The following is an 18,464-nucleotide window of genomic DNA, read 5'->3' as shown; positions in this document are numbered from 1 at the left end:
ACATTCCTTTTGTTCATACTATTCTGGGTTTAGAGAGGGTGAATCTTTCTTTAAGTGGACCGTGAGCTCTTTGAGGGCAGGAAGTACGTTACAGACCATTATGTCTCTTCCACACAGTCCAGCTCAGTACAGGGGATGGTAGGTACTCCATGTGTACCTGAGGGCTTGAGATTTTCCTGCTGCTCCGTAGGGCTGGGGAGGGGCTAGGTATCAGTATTTTTAGTTATCTCAGCTGATCTCATATGCAGTCAGGGCTGAGAAGCACTGGTCTAGGAGAAGGTGATGTATAATTTATGTACTTCTTGATGACAAATAAGGTAGAAATTGTTGAAGGAGAAGGATTGACATGGAAATGGAATGTGACCCAGAATATACTCTGGTTAAAGCAGGAACACTGTCCAGTAATCCCAATTCTAGATGATGTTCTTTCTTGAACAAATCGGTTTTAACCCAAGGAAGCCAAAAGTAGTTTAATTTCCTTCCAATGACATTTACTCTCCTATAAACAAGAGGGCAAAAATCTGTGTGGTCTTTGTGTTTATGATCCTTTTAAATACCCAAGGGGAGTGAGCAGCTTGATGGCATAGGGAAAAAACAAGACTCGGGACCCCACTACCCTGTCTGCATTGGGATGGCAGCAGGACTCTGATCCTAAACCTGCAGAGAAGACCCTTTCTGAGGCTTTCCATCCTGGATACAAGATCAACTGATGATCTGGGTCAGTCCAGGACATTCGGAGCCTTCAGGGCTGTTCAGAAGCCTCAGAACACCCGTAGATACAGATGCCCCCATACGAAGCTCACTTCAGTTCTGGGTCAGCATGGGGTTTGGCTCTTTGCTAGGACAACTTGGATCCAGAAAGTTTCCAGTGTCTGAACTTATTCTGAAACCAAAAGACTCATTGCTGGGCCAAATCAGAAGCCTGGTCCCCAGATTAACCAGATTTTATTCCAGAGCCTGGAAGGGATGAATGATAGAGTGGGTACAGACTTGTGTTGGCATTTCTTTTGCAGCCTAAAGGGCCCTCTGGATTCCCAGTGCTAGTGTCTTAGGGATTTACTTGAGAAGGGCTTCTGGTTATCACATAGAAGCCTGACAGCTGGAAAGGTAAAAATAGACCAACAAGACAGTGAACAGGATATCCTCCAACCTTTCTGGGGCCTAACGGAAGGTGTAGGGGTTTGAGGGTAGGAAGAAATAAACAACTACTTCCTCACAGGCTTGAGGCCTGAAGGGGGTCACTGCCCACAGCCATAGCCGGGTGGGTGGGTGGGGATCTTTCCTGGAGCCACTGGGAAGTCAAGGCCGGGAGACCAGTGGTAGGTGGATGGCCTGCTGGCCCTCTTAACTACCCTCACCTGGAGTCCCTTGACCTCACCTGGAAGTGAAAAATCCCCGCATAGTTTTCGGTGAAACTCTGATCATGGGGTATGACCCGGAAAAGCAGACGCTTGTTCAAGGTCAGGCAAGCGATGGCTGCAAGAAACCAGCAATCCCCTGCAGGCAAACACATGGCGTAGGTCACAGGAGGGCCCACACCTCCAGAGGAGAAGGAGACCCATCCCTGTCTGCTTTCTGGAGAAGGGCGTGCACTTGGCTCTCACTGTCCTGCTTTCAGATCTGACCTTATGGAGGTGTCAGCCAAGGAAAGGAGTGTGACCGCAGTCCCTGGACCATGTGATCAACAGGGTAATTTACTCCCTCATGACTACTTTCCTGAAGGCTATAGGCAATTCCTCTGTCTGCAGTATAAGCTCAGACCTCCATTTGGACCTCAATGGAAACAGCAGTGGGGGGTCATAATTGCGTCATTCTTTCTAACATCTGTAGGAAAGCTGCCTGCCCTGCACCTTTGCAATGTGACTGCAGAATCTGAGCATCTGAGAGCCATCAGTCCAGCCCATTAGTACTGTAAGGAAAGCTGGTTAGTATTTGGATGTGGCACCTTGCCCTGCTTGTGTGTGTGTGTGTGAATGCCCAAGTGGCAGGTCAGGAACACTAACAGAACACAGGCTAGGTTATGCAAGGCCTTTGTTGTGCTGTGTAGGATGTCATGGCATCTTTGAGACTGCAGAGGGGAGGCTAAGAGCCTCCACAGGCCTCCTCCCACCACCATTACCACCCTCCCCACCTGCCACCTCCCAAGCAGCCAGCCTCTCCTCTGAAACAGTGTGTTGGTTGGAAGACCCACGTTATTAGCTGGCCAGGGCTCTGCAGGCAGCCTTCCTTCAAGTGCAGGAAGTCAGATATTCAACACCTCTTCAGCCTCTCCTTCCGGGACCGAATTAGCTAAATTCCTTTCATTTGGCCTTGAGTGCCCCTTTTCCCTCAAGTTCTAAATTGTGTCTGTTAATATTTGTTTCCTCCAACTTTATTTCACAGAACTTTGCTGCAGTTTGCACTAAAGACAATGCCTTCCATATAAGAGGCTGAGACGAGGAAGCAGCCAAGCTAATTAACCAGACAAAAAATTGGATGCTCACCCACATGGCAGGTGTCGTCTTTGTTGAAAAGCTTCTTTAATACGGAACTATTCTGGGGCAGTTTAAACAGGAGTTTGAGTTATGAAAGCATTTTTTGTGAGCATATCAATTCTGCATGCCCAAGGGACATGCATGGCACACAATTTCAGAGCTGCCTTCTAAGGAAGGTTGTTGTTGTTTAGTCTTTACGTCATGTCTGACTCCTCGTGACCCCATGGACTTAGCCTGCCAGGCTCCTCTGTCCATGGGATTTTACCAGGCAAGAACACTGGAGTGGGTAGCCATTTCCTTCTCCAGGGACTCTTCCTGACCCAGGGATCAAACTCCCATCTCCTGCATTGGCAGGCGGATTCTTAACCACTGAGTCACCAGGAAAGCACTTTAAGGAAGGTGGGTCCTGCTAGAAACAGGGTTTTTGTCTTGCTGAGTGGGGTGTGTGAGTGTCCTGGAGACTCTGGGGAGGAGGTATACCTTCTGTGGTGACACAAGGCAAAGAGCTGGTAAGAAAGGTGGGAGGGACAGAAATTAAATGGAGCAATCAACAACACAGAGCTGAATGAGTTTAAATAATGTTATCAAAACTACCTCCCCCAAATTCATTACAAGCAAAACCAGATTATTGTCCCTTTACTTACTGTAAAAGGATCATACCTCTTAATCACCCCTTGATTGTTTGGCTAAATAGGACCAGAGGAACTTTCCTACCTAGATCTCCTTGGCAGATGTCAGTTCTGTTGGCTCCACCAATAATAAATCGGGGATTCTCACAAATTTCCTGTGAAGCAAAAAGGAAATAATAATAGTAGTAGTAGCTATTATTTACTGAGGTTCATATGCAGTACTGGCATCACATATCAGGAGTTTTACACACACCACTCATTTAAACCTCAGAAACGCCCATGAATTGGATACTATCATTCTTATTTTTCAGATGAGAACACCAAGACTCAGAGAGGTTAACAATTTGCCCAAGGACACACAGCTAGCAGGGAGGAGAAGCCAGATGCATGGCTCCTTTTCTCATTGATCCACGTTGCTCCCTCACATATACTCAGATATACTATCTGAGGAAGGAAGCACCTTGAGAGTTAGGGCAGTGTCACTACTGTCACGGCTTTGACCAAGTGACAGTAAAAAACACAGCTCTTGTTTGCTTGTTTTCTAAGTCAGGAAAAGAGGTGCAGGAGGGAAAGTAAGGATCTTTTTCCCCCAAGATGTGGTAACATAGATATTTAGTATCAGCATGTGTCCCAAGGGCCACAGGTCTTGAGAGCTGGGGAGAGCCAAGAATAAATTTGACATGGGCCCCTAAGGCCTCCCAGTCTGCTGGCAGCTATGTTTCTTTAATAAAGCTAACCCAACATGACACCCCGGTCTCAGCAGTTTTCAAATCCAGGCACTACCAGTTATATGCATCCCAACAGAGGCCAACAGAGGGTGCTCTTGTGTTTGTTTGGTTGTGTCATGCTTTGCATTTTAACTTTCGAAATAATTATAGATTCTGTGTTTTGGTTTTAACTTCATCCTTCACAGCTTCAAGAAGCCTTGCTATCTTGGTGATATAGCCCTCTCTGTTTTTCTGTCTTCCCTAATACAACAAACTGGGTGAGTGAACTCAGTGAGTGAATTTCCCTGAGCTCAAAGATCTGTCTCACCTACTAGATGGAAAATCGTGCATAGATCACATCACACACACCACCCCCCTGAAGCTCTTATCAATGGAAGGATAAACCCCAAATAATAATTTTTTAAAAGGTTATCTACAGGAGAGGAAAGGATTAAGTGGTGAATATAGGGATGGAAGTAATACTCTGAATATATCTGTTTTAAAATAATTTTGACTTAGGAACCATGTACGTTTTATAGAATTAAAAAACAAAATTGAAGAAAATGCAATTTTAAAAAGCAATCTGTAACTGTGAAAGAATAAAATTCTTATTTTAAGCTACAAAGTTTATGGTAATATACTACAGCAGCCATAGGAGCCTCATACAAAACTCCGGGAGCCGGTGATGGACAGGGAGGCCTGGCGTGCTGCAGTCCGTGGGGTTGCCAAGAGTTGGACACAACTGAGTGATTGAACTGGACTGAACTTTGCGATCCTATGGACTATACAGCACACCAGGCTTCCCTGTCCATCACCAACTGCCAAAGCTTGCTCAAACTCATGTCCATCAAGTCAGTGATGCCATCCAACCATCTCATCCTCTGTCGTCCCCTCCTCCCGCCTTCAATCTTTCCCAGCATCAAGGTCTCTTCAGTGAGTCAGTTCTTCGCATCGGGTGGCCAAAGTATTGGAGTTTCAGCTTCAGCATCAGTCCTTCCAATGAATATTCAGGACTGATTTCCTTTAGGATGGACTGGTTGGATCTCCTTGCTGTCCAAGGGACTCTCAAGAGTCTTCTCCAACACCACAGTTCAAAAACATCAATTCTTCGGCCCTCAGCTTTCTTTGTAGTTCAACTCTCACATCCATACATGACTACTGGAAAAACTATAGCTTTGACTAGATGGACTTTTGTTGGCAAAGTAATGTCTCTGCTTTTTAATAAGCTGTCTAGATTGATCATAACTTTTCTTCCAAGAAGCAAGCGTCTCTTAATTGTACGGCTGCACTCACCATCTGCAGTGATTTTGGAGCCCAAGAAAATAAAGTCTGTCAGTGTTTCCATTGTTTCCCCATCTATTTGCCATGAAATGATGGGACCAGATGCTATGATCTTAGGTTTTTGAATCCTGAGTTCTAAGCTAACTTTTTCACTCTTGTCCTTCACCTTCATCAAAAGGCTTTTTCGTTCCTCTTCACCTTCTGCCATAAAGGTGGTGTCATCTGTGTATCTGAGGTTATTGATATTTCTGCCAGCAATCTTGATCCCAGCTTGTGCTTCATCCAGCCTTCATCGTATGACATACTCTGTATGTAAGTTAAATAAGCAGGGTGACAATATACGGCCTTGACGTACTCCTTTTCCAATTTGGAACAAGTCCGTTGTTCCATGTCCAGTTCTAACTGTTGCTTCTTGACCCGCATACAGATTTCTGGGGAGGCAGGTCAGGTGTTCTGGTATTCTCATGTCTTTAAGAATGTTCCATAGTTTTTTGTAATCCATACAGTCAAAGGCTAAACCTTACATCCTAAGGTCGAACCCCAAACCATAATGAAATGTGAACCATAATAAATAAAAATAATATTGCTACTACTTCAGAACTTTGACATATAGGATAAAGTAAATAATGTACATTAACATCATTAGGAACCAGGATATTTTTAGTGTAAAAGAGAATATGTAGGGGGCCTCCCTGCTGGCTCAGTGGTAAGAATCCACCTGCCAATGCAGGAGACATGGGTTTGAACCCTGGTCTGGGAAGATCCCACATGCTCTCAGAGTAACTAAGCCCTTGGGACACAACTATTGAACCCTCGCTCTGGAGCCAGTGTTCCACAACAAGAGAAGCCGCTGCAATGAGGAGCCTGTGCACAACTAGACAGTAGTTGCTTCTCGCAACTAGAGAAAAGCCCACATAGCAACTAAGACCCAGCACAGCCAAAAATAAACTTCAAAGAGATTTCATTAAAAAAGAAAATATGTAAAATTATAAAAGTGAATAACTTAAGTAAAAACCCTGCAATGTTAAAGTTGAGTTGGATATTTAAGTATAACTCATGATTTATTTTTGTCTCTCTAAAAATGTTTTCTATCTCCCCGCACTAAAACAAAACATAAAAACTAGAAGCAGTAAAAATCTAGTAAAGACAATATCAACTACCAGAATGTGGTCTTTAAAAACCATAGCCTCCTAATAAAATATAAAACTTTCATAAGACTCTTTCCTCTTAAAAAACAAAGCAATTAAGGTATCGTTAATGCATGTTATTTTTGTCTCCCCAGTGTTTTGCATCTTTACAATACATTCCCCCTTCTCCTGATATTATACCTCAATTTTCAGCTGGAGAGCAATCCTACTGTCAGCACTTTTTCTGGTGGGCTTCCGCTTTCACCCAGCTCCACACGGCTGTTAGGGGCAATTAGAGTGAGGGTGATTAGTTCAGGAATGGGCAGATGACCAAGTCTAGGCCAAGAGATATGGGCCAAGTCTTTTGTTGTAACTATTGAGAAAGAAATACATTCTCCTCCAGGAGTTACTAAGCTAGAGAATGTCAGCCTGAAGCTGCTTGTGGCCATTTCTGCCCCTTTGCGAAGGTAACCTGCTTGAGAGTAAAGACAACTCAGAAGCAGCAGATGGAGGAGTAGGTGGAGACGGCAGAGGTGATAAATAGACAGACAGATAATATTAGGAAGTGTGTCTTGACATGGTTTGAGGCCTGGATTCAGTGTGTCTAAACCTGATCATCACCTTTGAAAATTCAGTTATAGAACGCTTTTTGGTTTAAGTTAGTTTGAGTTGGGCTCCAGTTACTTATCAGCTGAGACTCTTGACTACCGAGTGTCCTGCCCCTCTTATAAGGGAATTTATTATAGAGTGACTCAAATAATGGAATTTTGGCTACATTTTTTAGCTGTCACAGAGGTAGCTTTCTCCTCTTGGGTCTACAGGTTCAGAAGCCTTGTCCCTCCTCTGCCACCAATTCCAGGGCTGACAACTTGGAAAGGCAGCAGCAGCTGCACTGCTTTCTCTCCCATCAGCTTAGAGGTCCAGCAATTTGAATGGAGTTACATTCTTTGCAATGGTAGAGATTCCCAGATATACTACATTTAGTTTCAATACTACCTCAGCTAAATTCACCAAACACTAATTGGGCTTCTGAGTATGTACAGGGCTGGGGGATTTAAGGGTATAATCAAAAGAAGAAATCATCCCTGCCTGCCCTCCGGGAAACCCCCAGCCTAGAGACCCTCAATTGTTTGTCCTCATGAGAGACGTCTGTTTGGTGAGGGTCAGTTAGCGAGCTTGTTGAGGATTAATTCATAGAATAGCTAGATTTGCCTAGATACCCTCCTCACTGCCTACTTTCATGGAGTGTCTGAGACCTGTTTTTGTTGGTTAATATGAACAAAGGGTAAATTGTGCTGGCTCTGTCATTTTAGCTTGGGGACCTAAGGCTCCTGGTCACTCCTTTGGCTATAATTTGGCCTGAGACTGGATCTGTCAGTGATGGAGCCCCAGCAATTAGCAGCAGGTAACCATTTCCTCCATTTCTGAGTGCTGTGATTTGCACAGTGTCTCCAAACATTTTTTTATTGTATACCTCCATCGTAAGAGCACTTCCCTGGTGGCTTGGATGGTAAAGAATCTGCCTGCAATGCAGGAGACCCAGGTTGGATCCCTGGGTTGGGAAGATCCCCTGGAGAAGGGCATGGCTACTCACTCCAGTGTTCTTGCCTGGAGAGTCCTATGCACAGAAGAGCCTGGTGGGCTACAGTCCATGGGGTTGCAAAGAGTCAGACACAACCGAGTGACTAACACTTCCACTTTCTTTCCATCATTAAAATGTTCTGAACACACAACTCTACAAAAGTATTTTTATTAGTTTTAAATTGTCCGTGTGTATTATCCTAACATATAATGTGCATTATAAGATAAATAAAAACATACATTTAAAAGGGTGGTCTCATATAGATGTAGGTAGGGGACTTCTGGTTTCAGCTCCAACATATAAAGAGCTTGGAAGTCATCACTCCCTTCCTTACCATAAGAAAAACCCAAGCACCTGAAAACCAGTGACTTTGCTTGGACCCATCAGAGAATTGAGGTTGGAGGTCAACCCACTACTCTGAAATAAAGATGCAAGTGAAACCAGAGGGTTATAGCAAAGATTTGTTTATCTGGGGCAGAAGCTGCCTCAGCCACAAACTGGGAGAAACACTGAAATGGTAACCTTGATGAATTTCTGGAAGCTGAGTGAGGACTGGCACAGAGTGAGAAGCTTCTGGAGGCCACAGTCTTTAGAAGAACCCCCCTCCCCCACACGTTCATGGTCTCTACCTCCAAACATTCCACTAAGTTCTCCTGGTAAAAATTCAAGAAAGATCCTCCCACAGGGGAAAAGGCTTTTCCTATGTTGGGGGAGTATATTACTCCCACTCTAGCTCCCTCTGGTCTTTCTCACCAAAGAAGGGGAAAAAGCTATACCAGTGAAGAAACGTGTGAAGGTCACAGCCCAGAGAGACAGGCCCATTGAAAGACTGAGCTTTAATCATTAGATTATAGAGCACTTCCCCTCCCCCACTGTACTACCACATCAACAGGGCTCCAGTGAAATAACGGTGACTTACAGGTGAAAGAGCTGCAAGATGTAAGCTCTGATAAGTACTTAGGAAAGCCCGAACTCAAGAGAGGAAACAAACCAAGGATATTAAAGGAATTTGAAGCTTCTGACATCTGCAGCTATAAGAAACAACCACAGCACAATCACCTTCTAGCCGGCCTAACATAAATCACAAGAGGGCTTTTCTAGTGGTCCAGTGATTAAGACTGCACTCCCATTGCTGGGGGGACGGGTTTGATCCCTGGCCAGGGAAGTTCTGCATACCATTATGGTATGGCCAAAAGAAATTCACCTCATGCCAAAGGATTATTTATCTCAGTTCTTATTACCCAAAACAATGTCTACTTTCAACCAAAAACTACAAGAAATGTCAAAAGGCAGGTAAAAGCAGTCTGAAGAGGTAAAGCAAACATCAGAACTAGATTCAGATATGACATAGATTGGAATTATCATAATTATGACATAATTGGAATTATCAAGTAGGGGATTTAAAATATGACTAGTGTGTCAAATGGTCTAAAGGAAGAAGTAGATAGCATTCAAGAAAAGGTTGGTAATATAAGCAGAGCGATGGAAATCAAGAAAGAATCAAAAGGAAATGATAGAAATAAAAAATATTACAACATATATTTGATGGATCCATCAGTGGATTAGACAAAGACAAAGAAAAAATCAGCGAGACTGAAGATAAGATAATAGCAATTTCCTAAAGTGAAATGCAAAGAGAAGAATATAACAACAACAAAAAACAGCAGAACATCCAAGAATGGTGAGACATTCAAAATGTGCAACATATGCATAATTGGAATACTGGAGGGAAAAAAGAACAGAGCAGAAGAAATATTTGAAGTAATAATCCTCAAGAACTTTCCAAAATTAATGACAGATAACCAAATCACAGATCCAGGAAACTCAAGGAACATCAAGCAACATAAATGCTGGCAAGATAAAATGTAACTACATTAGGCATATCATATTCAAACTGCAGATAACCAAAGATAAAGAAAAGATCTGAAAGAAGCCAAGAGGAGGGAAATGCTCTAGAGGAAAAGAGGCAAGAATTATAACAGACTCTTCTTCAGAAACCATGCAAGCAAGAAAGATCGGATTGAAATATTTTAATTGATGAGAGAAAAACCCATCAACCTAGCATTATATTAGCAGAGCATTAATCTTTCAAAACTGAAGGACAGGTACTTTCCTGGTGGTCCAGTGGTTAAAAATTTGCCTTACAGTGCAGGAGACGTGAGTTTGATCCCTGGGTGTGAAACTAAGATCCCACATTCCATGGGAAAACAGCCTGTGTTCCATAGCTAGAGAGAAACCTGTGCAGCACCACAACAAAGATCCCATATGCCACAGTTAAGATCCGATGCAGCCAAAAATAAATGAATTTTTTAAAAACTGAAGGAGAAATAAAGGCCTTTCAGACAAATAAAACCACATGGGATTCATTTCCAGAAGACTTGCCTTGCAAGGAAGGTTAAAAGAAGCTCCTTCAGGAGAAGGAAAATTATTTAGAACAGAAACCTGGACCTATATAAAAAATGGAAAAACATCAGAGAAGGCATAAATGAAGGTAAAATAAAGCTTTTATTTTTCTTAATCTAAAGATAACTTTATTTAAAGTAATAAAAACAACAACATGTTGAGTACTTGTAGCATATGGTAAGTGAAAGGCGTGATAGTAATGTCTCGAGGGGAGGAAGGGAGAAATTAGGTATTTTCTATTATAAGGTACTAGACTGCATATATGGACTTCCCCAGTGGCTCAGATGGTAAAGAACCAGCCTGCCATACAGGAGACCCAGGCTCAATCCTGTGTCATGAAGATCTCCTGGAGAAGAGAATAGCTACCCACTCTAGTATTCCTGCTGGAGAATTCCATGGACAAGGGAGCCTGGTGGCTACACTCTATGGGGTTGCAAGGAAAGTACACATTTCTGCTCTCAGTATCACATGGAAGAGTCACTAAGACCACATTCTGGGTCATAAAACACACTTTGACAAATTTCAAAGAATATAAAACAAAGTATGTTTTCAGATGACAGTGAAATGAAAATAGAAAGCAATAATAAAATAACTGAAAACCCCCAAATTATTTGGAAATTAAATGACACACTTCTAAGTAACACACAAGTCAAAGAAGAAGTTCCAGGAGAAGTTACAAATTATTTTGAACTAAATAAAAATATAACATCAAAATTTGTGGAATGCAGTAAAACCAGGGCTCAGAGGGAAATCTACAATATTAAATGTATATAATAGAAAAGAAGAAAGATCTGATATCAATACCAATATTCTACCTTAGGACACTAGAGAAAGAAAAAATTTAAGCTCAAGGCAAGTAAAAAAAAAGAAATAATAAGAGCAGAATCAATGGAACGGATAATAGCAAAACAATAGAGAGAATTAATAAAGCCAAAAACTGGTTCTTGAAAAGGTCAATAAAACTAATTAACCTCTAGTCATGCTAACCAAGGGAAAAAAAGGGAAGACCCAAATTACCAACATAAAAAATGAAGAGATCACTACTACTGATCCCATGGACACTAAAAGGATAAAAAAGGAATACTACAGATAACTCTATGACCACAGGAACTGGTAACTTAGATAAAACATACTAATTCCATGGAAGACACAAACTACCAAAACACGCACAGGACAAATAGATATCTGAATATGGCCATACCTTTTAAAGACATTTGTTCAATGATTAATAACGCTCCAAAAAAGAAAGCATCAGATTCAGATAATTTTATTGGTGAATTCTATCAAACATTCAAGGAAGAAATGATACCAATTCTCTACAATACCCCCCAGAAAAATAGAAGCAGAGGGAACACTTGGTAACTCATTCTATGAGGCCAATATTACTCTAATACTCAAAACAGAAAAAGACAGTGCAAAGTAAAACTACAGACCAATATCTCTTATGAAAATAAAACCAAATGCTCAAAAAAGTTAGTAACTCAAAAACAACAAGGTATAAATGAAATTATACACTACAGACAAGTGGGATTTATTCCAGGTATTCAAGACTGGTTCAACATTTGAAAATCAATCATCACAACAGACTAAGAAGAAAAATCAATGATCATGTCAATTGATGCACAAAAAGCATTTGACAAAATTTAATACTCATTCATGATAAAGACTCTAAGGAACAGAGGGGAATGTCCTCAAGTTGGTAAATAAAATGTACTTTTTTTAGAGACCTACAATTATCATCATATTTAATGTTGAGAAATGAGATGCTTTCTCCTTCAGATTAGGGACAAGTCAAAATGTCTCCTATTACCACTCTTTTTTCTCTTTTTTAAAAAATTTATTTATTTTTTTGATTCAAGAATAATCGCTTTACAGAATTTTGTTTTCTGCCAAATATGAATCAGCCACTGTGCTCTTACCACTCTTACTCAACATCATACTGAAAATCCTAGCTCATGCAATAAAACAAGAAAAGGAAATTTATAAAGATTGGAAAGGAAGAAATAAACTCTTCATTCACAGATGATGTAATTGTCTATGGAGAAAATCCTGAACAAATAACAAAAAGATAAAAAACATTTCTGGAACTAATAAGGAAATATAGCACAGTTGAAGGATAAAAAGTTAGTATATAAAAGTCATACACACACAAAGAGAAATATTTTGGTATGAGTCATTATGAATTCATGTTTCACTTATTATAAATACAGTCAGTCAAATACAGAAATATAGATATGTCTGGGATTAGCCCTAGGACTCTGCATTTTAAACTGGCATCCCAGGTGATTCTGATGCAGGTAGTCCGAAGACCACACTTTGAGAAGCAGAAAGTAGCTGAATACAGTTGAAACAAATGGGCTCTTCAGTTGCCGTGCTGTAAGGCATCCTTGAGCAAACTGCTTCCCCAGTAAGGAGTGTGGCAGGTCAGCATGGACCTTTTTATTTAAAGAGAAGTGACAGATCACTAATGAACCAACCTTAGGCAAACAGTTAAGAAGACAAGTTTCCAGCCTCCTGCAGCCTCCTATTCCATAACTTTTCACCACCTTCTGTGAAACTCCTTTTGTAACTGTGAGCCCTAATTCTGTTCACCACTCCACTTTCCCACCCCAGAAGACCTGCTCTCGAGAAGAGATGTGATAATGATTCCTTACTGTTTTATTATGAATTTAAGTCAGTGCATTAGCTCTCTCAAAAATATTTATAATCTCAGGCATTTATAAAGTATTAAATAGTCTCTAGTTCAGAAATAGAAGATAACAGCTCCAGTTTCAGGAAGAAGCAGGAAAGTATTTGGGGGCCAGGAGTATGTTAATAAGCCACTTGGTCAGATGCAGGATCTTTGGTCTCAGGCTCTGGACCACTTGATCTCTCATCCCCAGGAGCTGTCTCCTGCCCTGTCCCTCCTATCCCTACCTTTGGCCTTTTCCATGTGATAGCCTTCATCTTGGTTTTCTGGCTCAGCTCATGGGAGCCCAGGGATTGGATGCCTGCTGGGAACACACGGTCTTCAAAGAGGCACTTCTGAGCCAGGCACCGCTGTCTGAGAACAACGAAATCCTGTCCCTCATACTTGATGGGCTGCGTGGCAGTGCCCTCTCCGTTCCTCCTGTCCCTCTCTCGGATCACACGGTCACAGAAGAATCCTGGCAGCAGGTAGGGCATGGTGACCGCTCAGGGAGTGGAGCTGGGCCTTCGCTGTGGCCTCTTTCCTGCTGCGCCCTCGGTCCAGGCCTAATCCTCCCGTGAATGGGCCGGAGCCTATATAGCTCCTCCGCCCTCAGCAGCGCAATGCAAATGAACACAGCCCAGAGAAAGGCCGTGGTCAGAGTCAGCAGCTTTGGCTGGAGGCCCCTGAGCCCACGGTCAAGGGGCAACACCATGCCAGTCAGACAGGGAGCCGGCAAGGGGAGCAAGAGAGCCAGGGACAGCCCCAGAACAGGCCACAAGGCCTACAGACCTTCAGGCTACCTCCATCAGCCTTGCTGGGATTCTTCCTTTAAAAAGAGAAAATATAGTTACAGAGAGGCTTACTCTGCCTCAGCAAAAGGCATTCAGGCCTTTAACACTGGCGGCCAATGGGATATAGCATGGGGCCTTCGAAACATGCTGTATACACTAATCCTATACAGGCTGCTGAATGCATAGGAGGAATCTGCTCCGGGCCATTGTCTGAGGTTAATGAAGCCTTCATTCTCCTGATGTCCCTGCCCCATCCCCCCAAAGACCTTGACTGACCATTTCAGAACTCTAATCTGTGAGAGGAACCTAGAGGGTAGGTAGCTTGACCTCAGATGAAAGTCCCTGTGAAAGTGGGTTCCAGTGGCTGTGAACCGACATATACACTGTTGTGAGTTTACAACCTTTGAGGCAGAGAACGTGGTGGACCCGGAAGGAGGATAAATGTGTGCAGAATTATCGTCACAAGAAATCTCGGCTTTTTCAAAATTTCACCATGCTCAAACGGGCAGTTCGAGTGTGAGGGCAAGGAGCTGGCCTGGGAGGAAACTCTGTTCTGTCAGCCTGTCCATCAGGAGGATGTATCTCCTTGTCCATCTGTGCGGGCTCATCAGTCTTCATCTACTACGTGTTTCTCAGTGTGTGGTCTTTGGACTACCTACATCAGAAGCACCTGGGATGCCAGTTAAACATGCAGATTCCCAGGACTCACCCCAGACCTAAGGATTCAGATCCTCTTGGAAGGGGTCAGGGACTCTACAGTTTAAATAAACACACGTGGAAATTCTACATTCACTAGTGTTTGAAACTATGGCATTAGTTTTACAGGATACTATAGTAGCTCAGAATAATTTTTAAAATTTATTATTATTTTTTAAGTTCATTGTTATTATTTTTTATTTTTGGCCGTGCTCAGCAGCATGTGGGATCTTAATTCCCTGCTGCTGCTGCTGCTGCTGCTAAGTCACTTCAGTCGTGTCCGACTCTGTGCGACCCCAGAGACGGCAGCCCACCAGGCTCCCCCGTCCCTGGGATCCTCCAGGCAAGAACACTGGAGTGGGTTGCCATTTCCTTCTCAACTGCACGAAAGTGAAAAGGGAAAGTGAAGTTGCTCAGTCGTGTGTGACCCTTAGCGACCCCATGGACTGTAGCCTACCAGGCTCATCCATCCATGGGATTTTCCAGACCATGGATCAAAACTGTGCCCCCTGCAGTGTGGAAGCCTGAAGATCTAACCCTGAACTGCCTGGGAATTTCCTCAAAATACTTTTTGAGGTCAGATTTTTTAAAAGAAATAATTTTACTTTTATTTGGCTTATACATGAATAAAGCTTTAAAAAAATCAAACAAAAGTTATCTAGAGGAAGAACATTCTCTTGCCCTGCAAATCCCTCACCTCAGAGGCAGCCACTTTTAATTCTTTTAACTACTTTTTCTGGTATTTACCTCTATGTTTTAAAATAATATGCTTATACTACTATTTTTTAATTTACTGTCTTTAGAAAGTATCAGTAGAGTTCCTACTTGGGGGAATAAGGTTTAAGTTTCTCACATTATGCTCTGCCCATTGTCTTCCCAAAATAACATCATAAATTTTAGAGAAATTAAAAATTAGTATTTACTTTAGTATAATTGGGTAAATATTGTTCACTTAGCTAATTTAAAAATTCAGACTTAAATTGAAGAAAGTAGGGAAAACCACTAGACCATTCAGATATGATCTAAATCAAATCCCTTATGATTATACAGTGGAAGTAACAAATAGACACACAGGATTAGATCTGATAGACAAAGTGCCTGAAGAACTATGGACGGAGGCTTATAACATTGTACAGAAGGTGGTGATCAAAACCATCCCAAAGAAAACGAAATGCAAAAAGGCAAAATGGTTGTCTGAGAAGAGACAACAAATAGCTGAGAAGAAAAGAGAAGTGAAAGGCAAAGGAGAAAAGGAAAGATATTCCCATCTGAATGCAAAGTTCCAAAGAATAGCAGGGAGAGAGAAGAAAAGCCTTCTTAATTGAACAATACAAAGAAATAGAGGAAAACAATAGGATGGGAAAGACTAGAGATCTCTTCAAGAAAATTAGAGATACCAAGGGAACATTTCATGCAAAGATGGACACAATAAAGGACAGAAATGGTATGGACGTAACAGAAGCAGAAGAGATTAAGAAGAGGTGGCAAGAATACACAGAAGAACTGTACAAAAAAGATCTTCATGACCCAGATAACCACAATGGTGTGATCACTCACCTAGAGCCAGACATTCTGGAATACAAAGTCATGTGGGCCTTAGGAAGCATCACTACGGACAAAGCTACTGGAGGTGATGAAATTCCAGCTAAGCCTTTTCAAATCTTAAAAGATGGTGCTGTTAAAGTGCTACACTCAATATGCCAGCAACTTTGGAAAACTCAGCAGTGGTCACAGGACTGGAAAAGTCAGTTTTCATTCCAATCCCATAGGAAGGCAATGCTGAAGAATGTTCAAACTACCACACAATTGCACTCATCTCTCACACCAGCAAAGTTATGCTCAAAATTCTCCAAGCTAGGCTTCATGAACTGAGAACTTCCAGATGTTCAAGCTGGATTTAAAAGAGGCAGAGGAACCAGAAATCAAATTGCCAACATCCACTGGATCATAGAAAAAGCAAGAGAATTCAAGAAAAACATCTACTTCTGCTTTATGGACTACGGCAAAGCCTTTGACTGTGTGAATCACAGCAAGCTGTGGAACATTCTTAAAGGGATGGGAATACCAGACCACTTTACCTGCCTTCTGAGAAATCTGTATGCAGGTCAAGAAACAACAGTTAGAACTGGACATGAAACAATGGACTGGTTCCAAATTGGGAAAGGAGTACAACAAGGTTGTACATGTAACATTGCTTATTTAACTTCTATGCAGAGTACATCATGCGAAATGCTGGGCTGAATGAAGCACAGGCTGGAATCAAGATTGCCGGGAGTATCAGTAACGTCAGCTACGCAGATGACACCACCGTCATGGCAGAAAGCAAAGAAGAACCAGAGAGCCTCTTGATGAAAAGTGAAAGAGGAGAGTGATAAAGCTGGCTTAAAACTCAACATTCAGAAAACTAAGATCATGGCATCTGGTCCCATCACTTCATGGCAAATAGATGGGGAAACAATAGAAACAGTGCCAGACTTTATTTTCTTGGGTTCCAGAATCACTGTGAATGGTGACTGCAGCCCTCAAATTAAAAGATGCTTGCTCCTTGGAAGAAAAGCTATGACCAACCTAGACAGCATATTAAAAAGCAGACACTACTTTGCTAACAAAGGTTTGTCTATTCAAAGCTATGGTTTTTCCAGTAGTCATGTGTGGATGTGTGGATTCTTTTTTTTGTTGTTGCAGAGACACATCTTATTTATTGTGCATCACACAATACCTGACCTAAGATCTGTTAACTGCATGAACAAATCAGTATCATGGACCATAAAGAAAGCTGAGTGCCAAAGAACTGATGCTTCTGAACCGTGGTTTAGAGAAGACTCTTGAGAGTCCTTTGGACAGCAAGGAGGTCAAACCAGTCAGTTCTAAAGGAAATCAGTCCTGAATATTCATTGGAAGGACTGATGCTGAAGTTGAAGCTCCAATACTTTGGCTACCTGATGTGAAGAACTGGCTCCTTAGAAAAGACCCTGATGCTGGGAAAGATTGAAGGCAAGAAGAGAAGGGGACTACAGAGGATCAGATGGTTGGATGCCATCACCAACTCAATGGACATGAGTTTGAGCAAGCTCTAGGAATTGGTGATGGACAGGGAAGCCTGGTATGCTGCAGTCCATGGTGTCCCAAAAAATTGGACATGATTGAGCGACTAAACAACAAAAACAATAAAGATAAATGTTCAAGAACGACATGAGTTATGTACAATTCTCTTCCTTGTTCATAATCAACTAAATGCATCATCTCATACATTTCTTGGCTATTTCTGTCTCTGTCCCTCCCATTTGTAGCATAATACTGTTAAGTTATTTCAGCTTATTCCTCCTATGATGTCTAAAGTCCTGTCCGCGTTATGACTTCTGGGAAAAGCTACTGTCTTATGGGATATAATGGGAAGCAGTCCTAAAAATTATTTATAGGATTGTCACTTTCACTGAAACTCATGGTCCCCATCTGCACTCCACGATAGCACTGTGATGACTGATTTTCTGCTTAGAGAGAGGGCTGACTCTCAATCGGGTACCTCATTTTGACTTTCAATTAACATCATCAGTACTTCTTGATTCATTGTGCTAAGCAAGTCATATACAGTATCTCATTTAATCCTTACAAGAACACTAAGAAAGTAGGATCTTTGATTTTCTTTTCACAGGTGAGGAAATCAAGACCTGGGAAAGGTCAGTAACTTACCTGAGGTCACACTGGTAAGAGGTAGAGCTGGGATATGAATGTAGTTTCTTTGACTTGAAAGCATGTGCACTCCCTTTGCTGTCTATCCTGATAGTAATTGCTGGCTTACCTTAAGCACCTACTTGGACTTTATGGATACTGGCTCAGAATAGCCATTTGATTATAGAGTATCACTATCTGCATTATAAAAAAGACTAAAAGCTTGGAAACTTTATGTGACTTGCTAGGGACAGAGTCAGGGTTCAGACCAGGTCTGTTTGCTTCTAAATCCATCTGACTTAACCACTCTGCACCATGCCCCCAATTCTTCCTCTTTGTGGCTAGTCCAGTGATGCAACTTCTCTCTAAACTGTCTGACAGATGATGACACTAAAATAGATTACAAGAAGACCTCCTTCCAGCCAGGTTCACTG

At 41.9% G+C, this 18,464-nt stretch overlaps 1 protein-coding gene across 3 annotated transcripts in view; it reads right to left on the bottom strand.

The window, feature by feature from the left end:
* CAPN3 (calpain 3) overlaps positions 1-18,464 on the bottom strand; it is a 49,392-nt gene that overhangs the window by 21,357 nt on the left and 9,571 nt on the right. For 2 of the 3 annotated variants that reach the window (XR_010663908.1, XM_065940629.1), the window contains exons 2-3: positions 3,189-3,258; positions 1,379-1,497 (exon numbers count right to left, since the gene is read on the bottom strand). Coding sequence is in view for 1 of the 3 variants with exons in the window: in XM_065940629.1 (XP_065796701.1) it covers positions 1,379-1,497; positions 3,189-3,258 (189 nt within the window). In the remaining 2 variants the exon portion in view is untranslated. Of the gene's footprint in view, positions 1-1,378; positions 1,498-3,188; positions 3,259-18,464 lie in introns of those variants that run through there. The other variant, XM_065940630.1, reaches the window with a different exon arrangement.

This window comes from Muntiacus reevesi, chromosome 7, assembly GCF_963930625.1.
Source record: "Muntiacus reevesi chromosome 7, mMunRee1.1, whole genome shotgun sequence".
NCBI lineage: Eukaryota > Metazoa > Chordata > Mammalia > Artiodactyla > Cervidae > Muntiacus > Muntiacus reevesi.
This window is presented reverse-complemented; position numbering and strand designations above follow the sequence as displayed.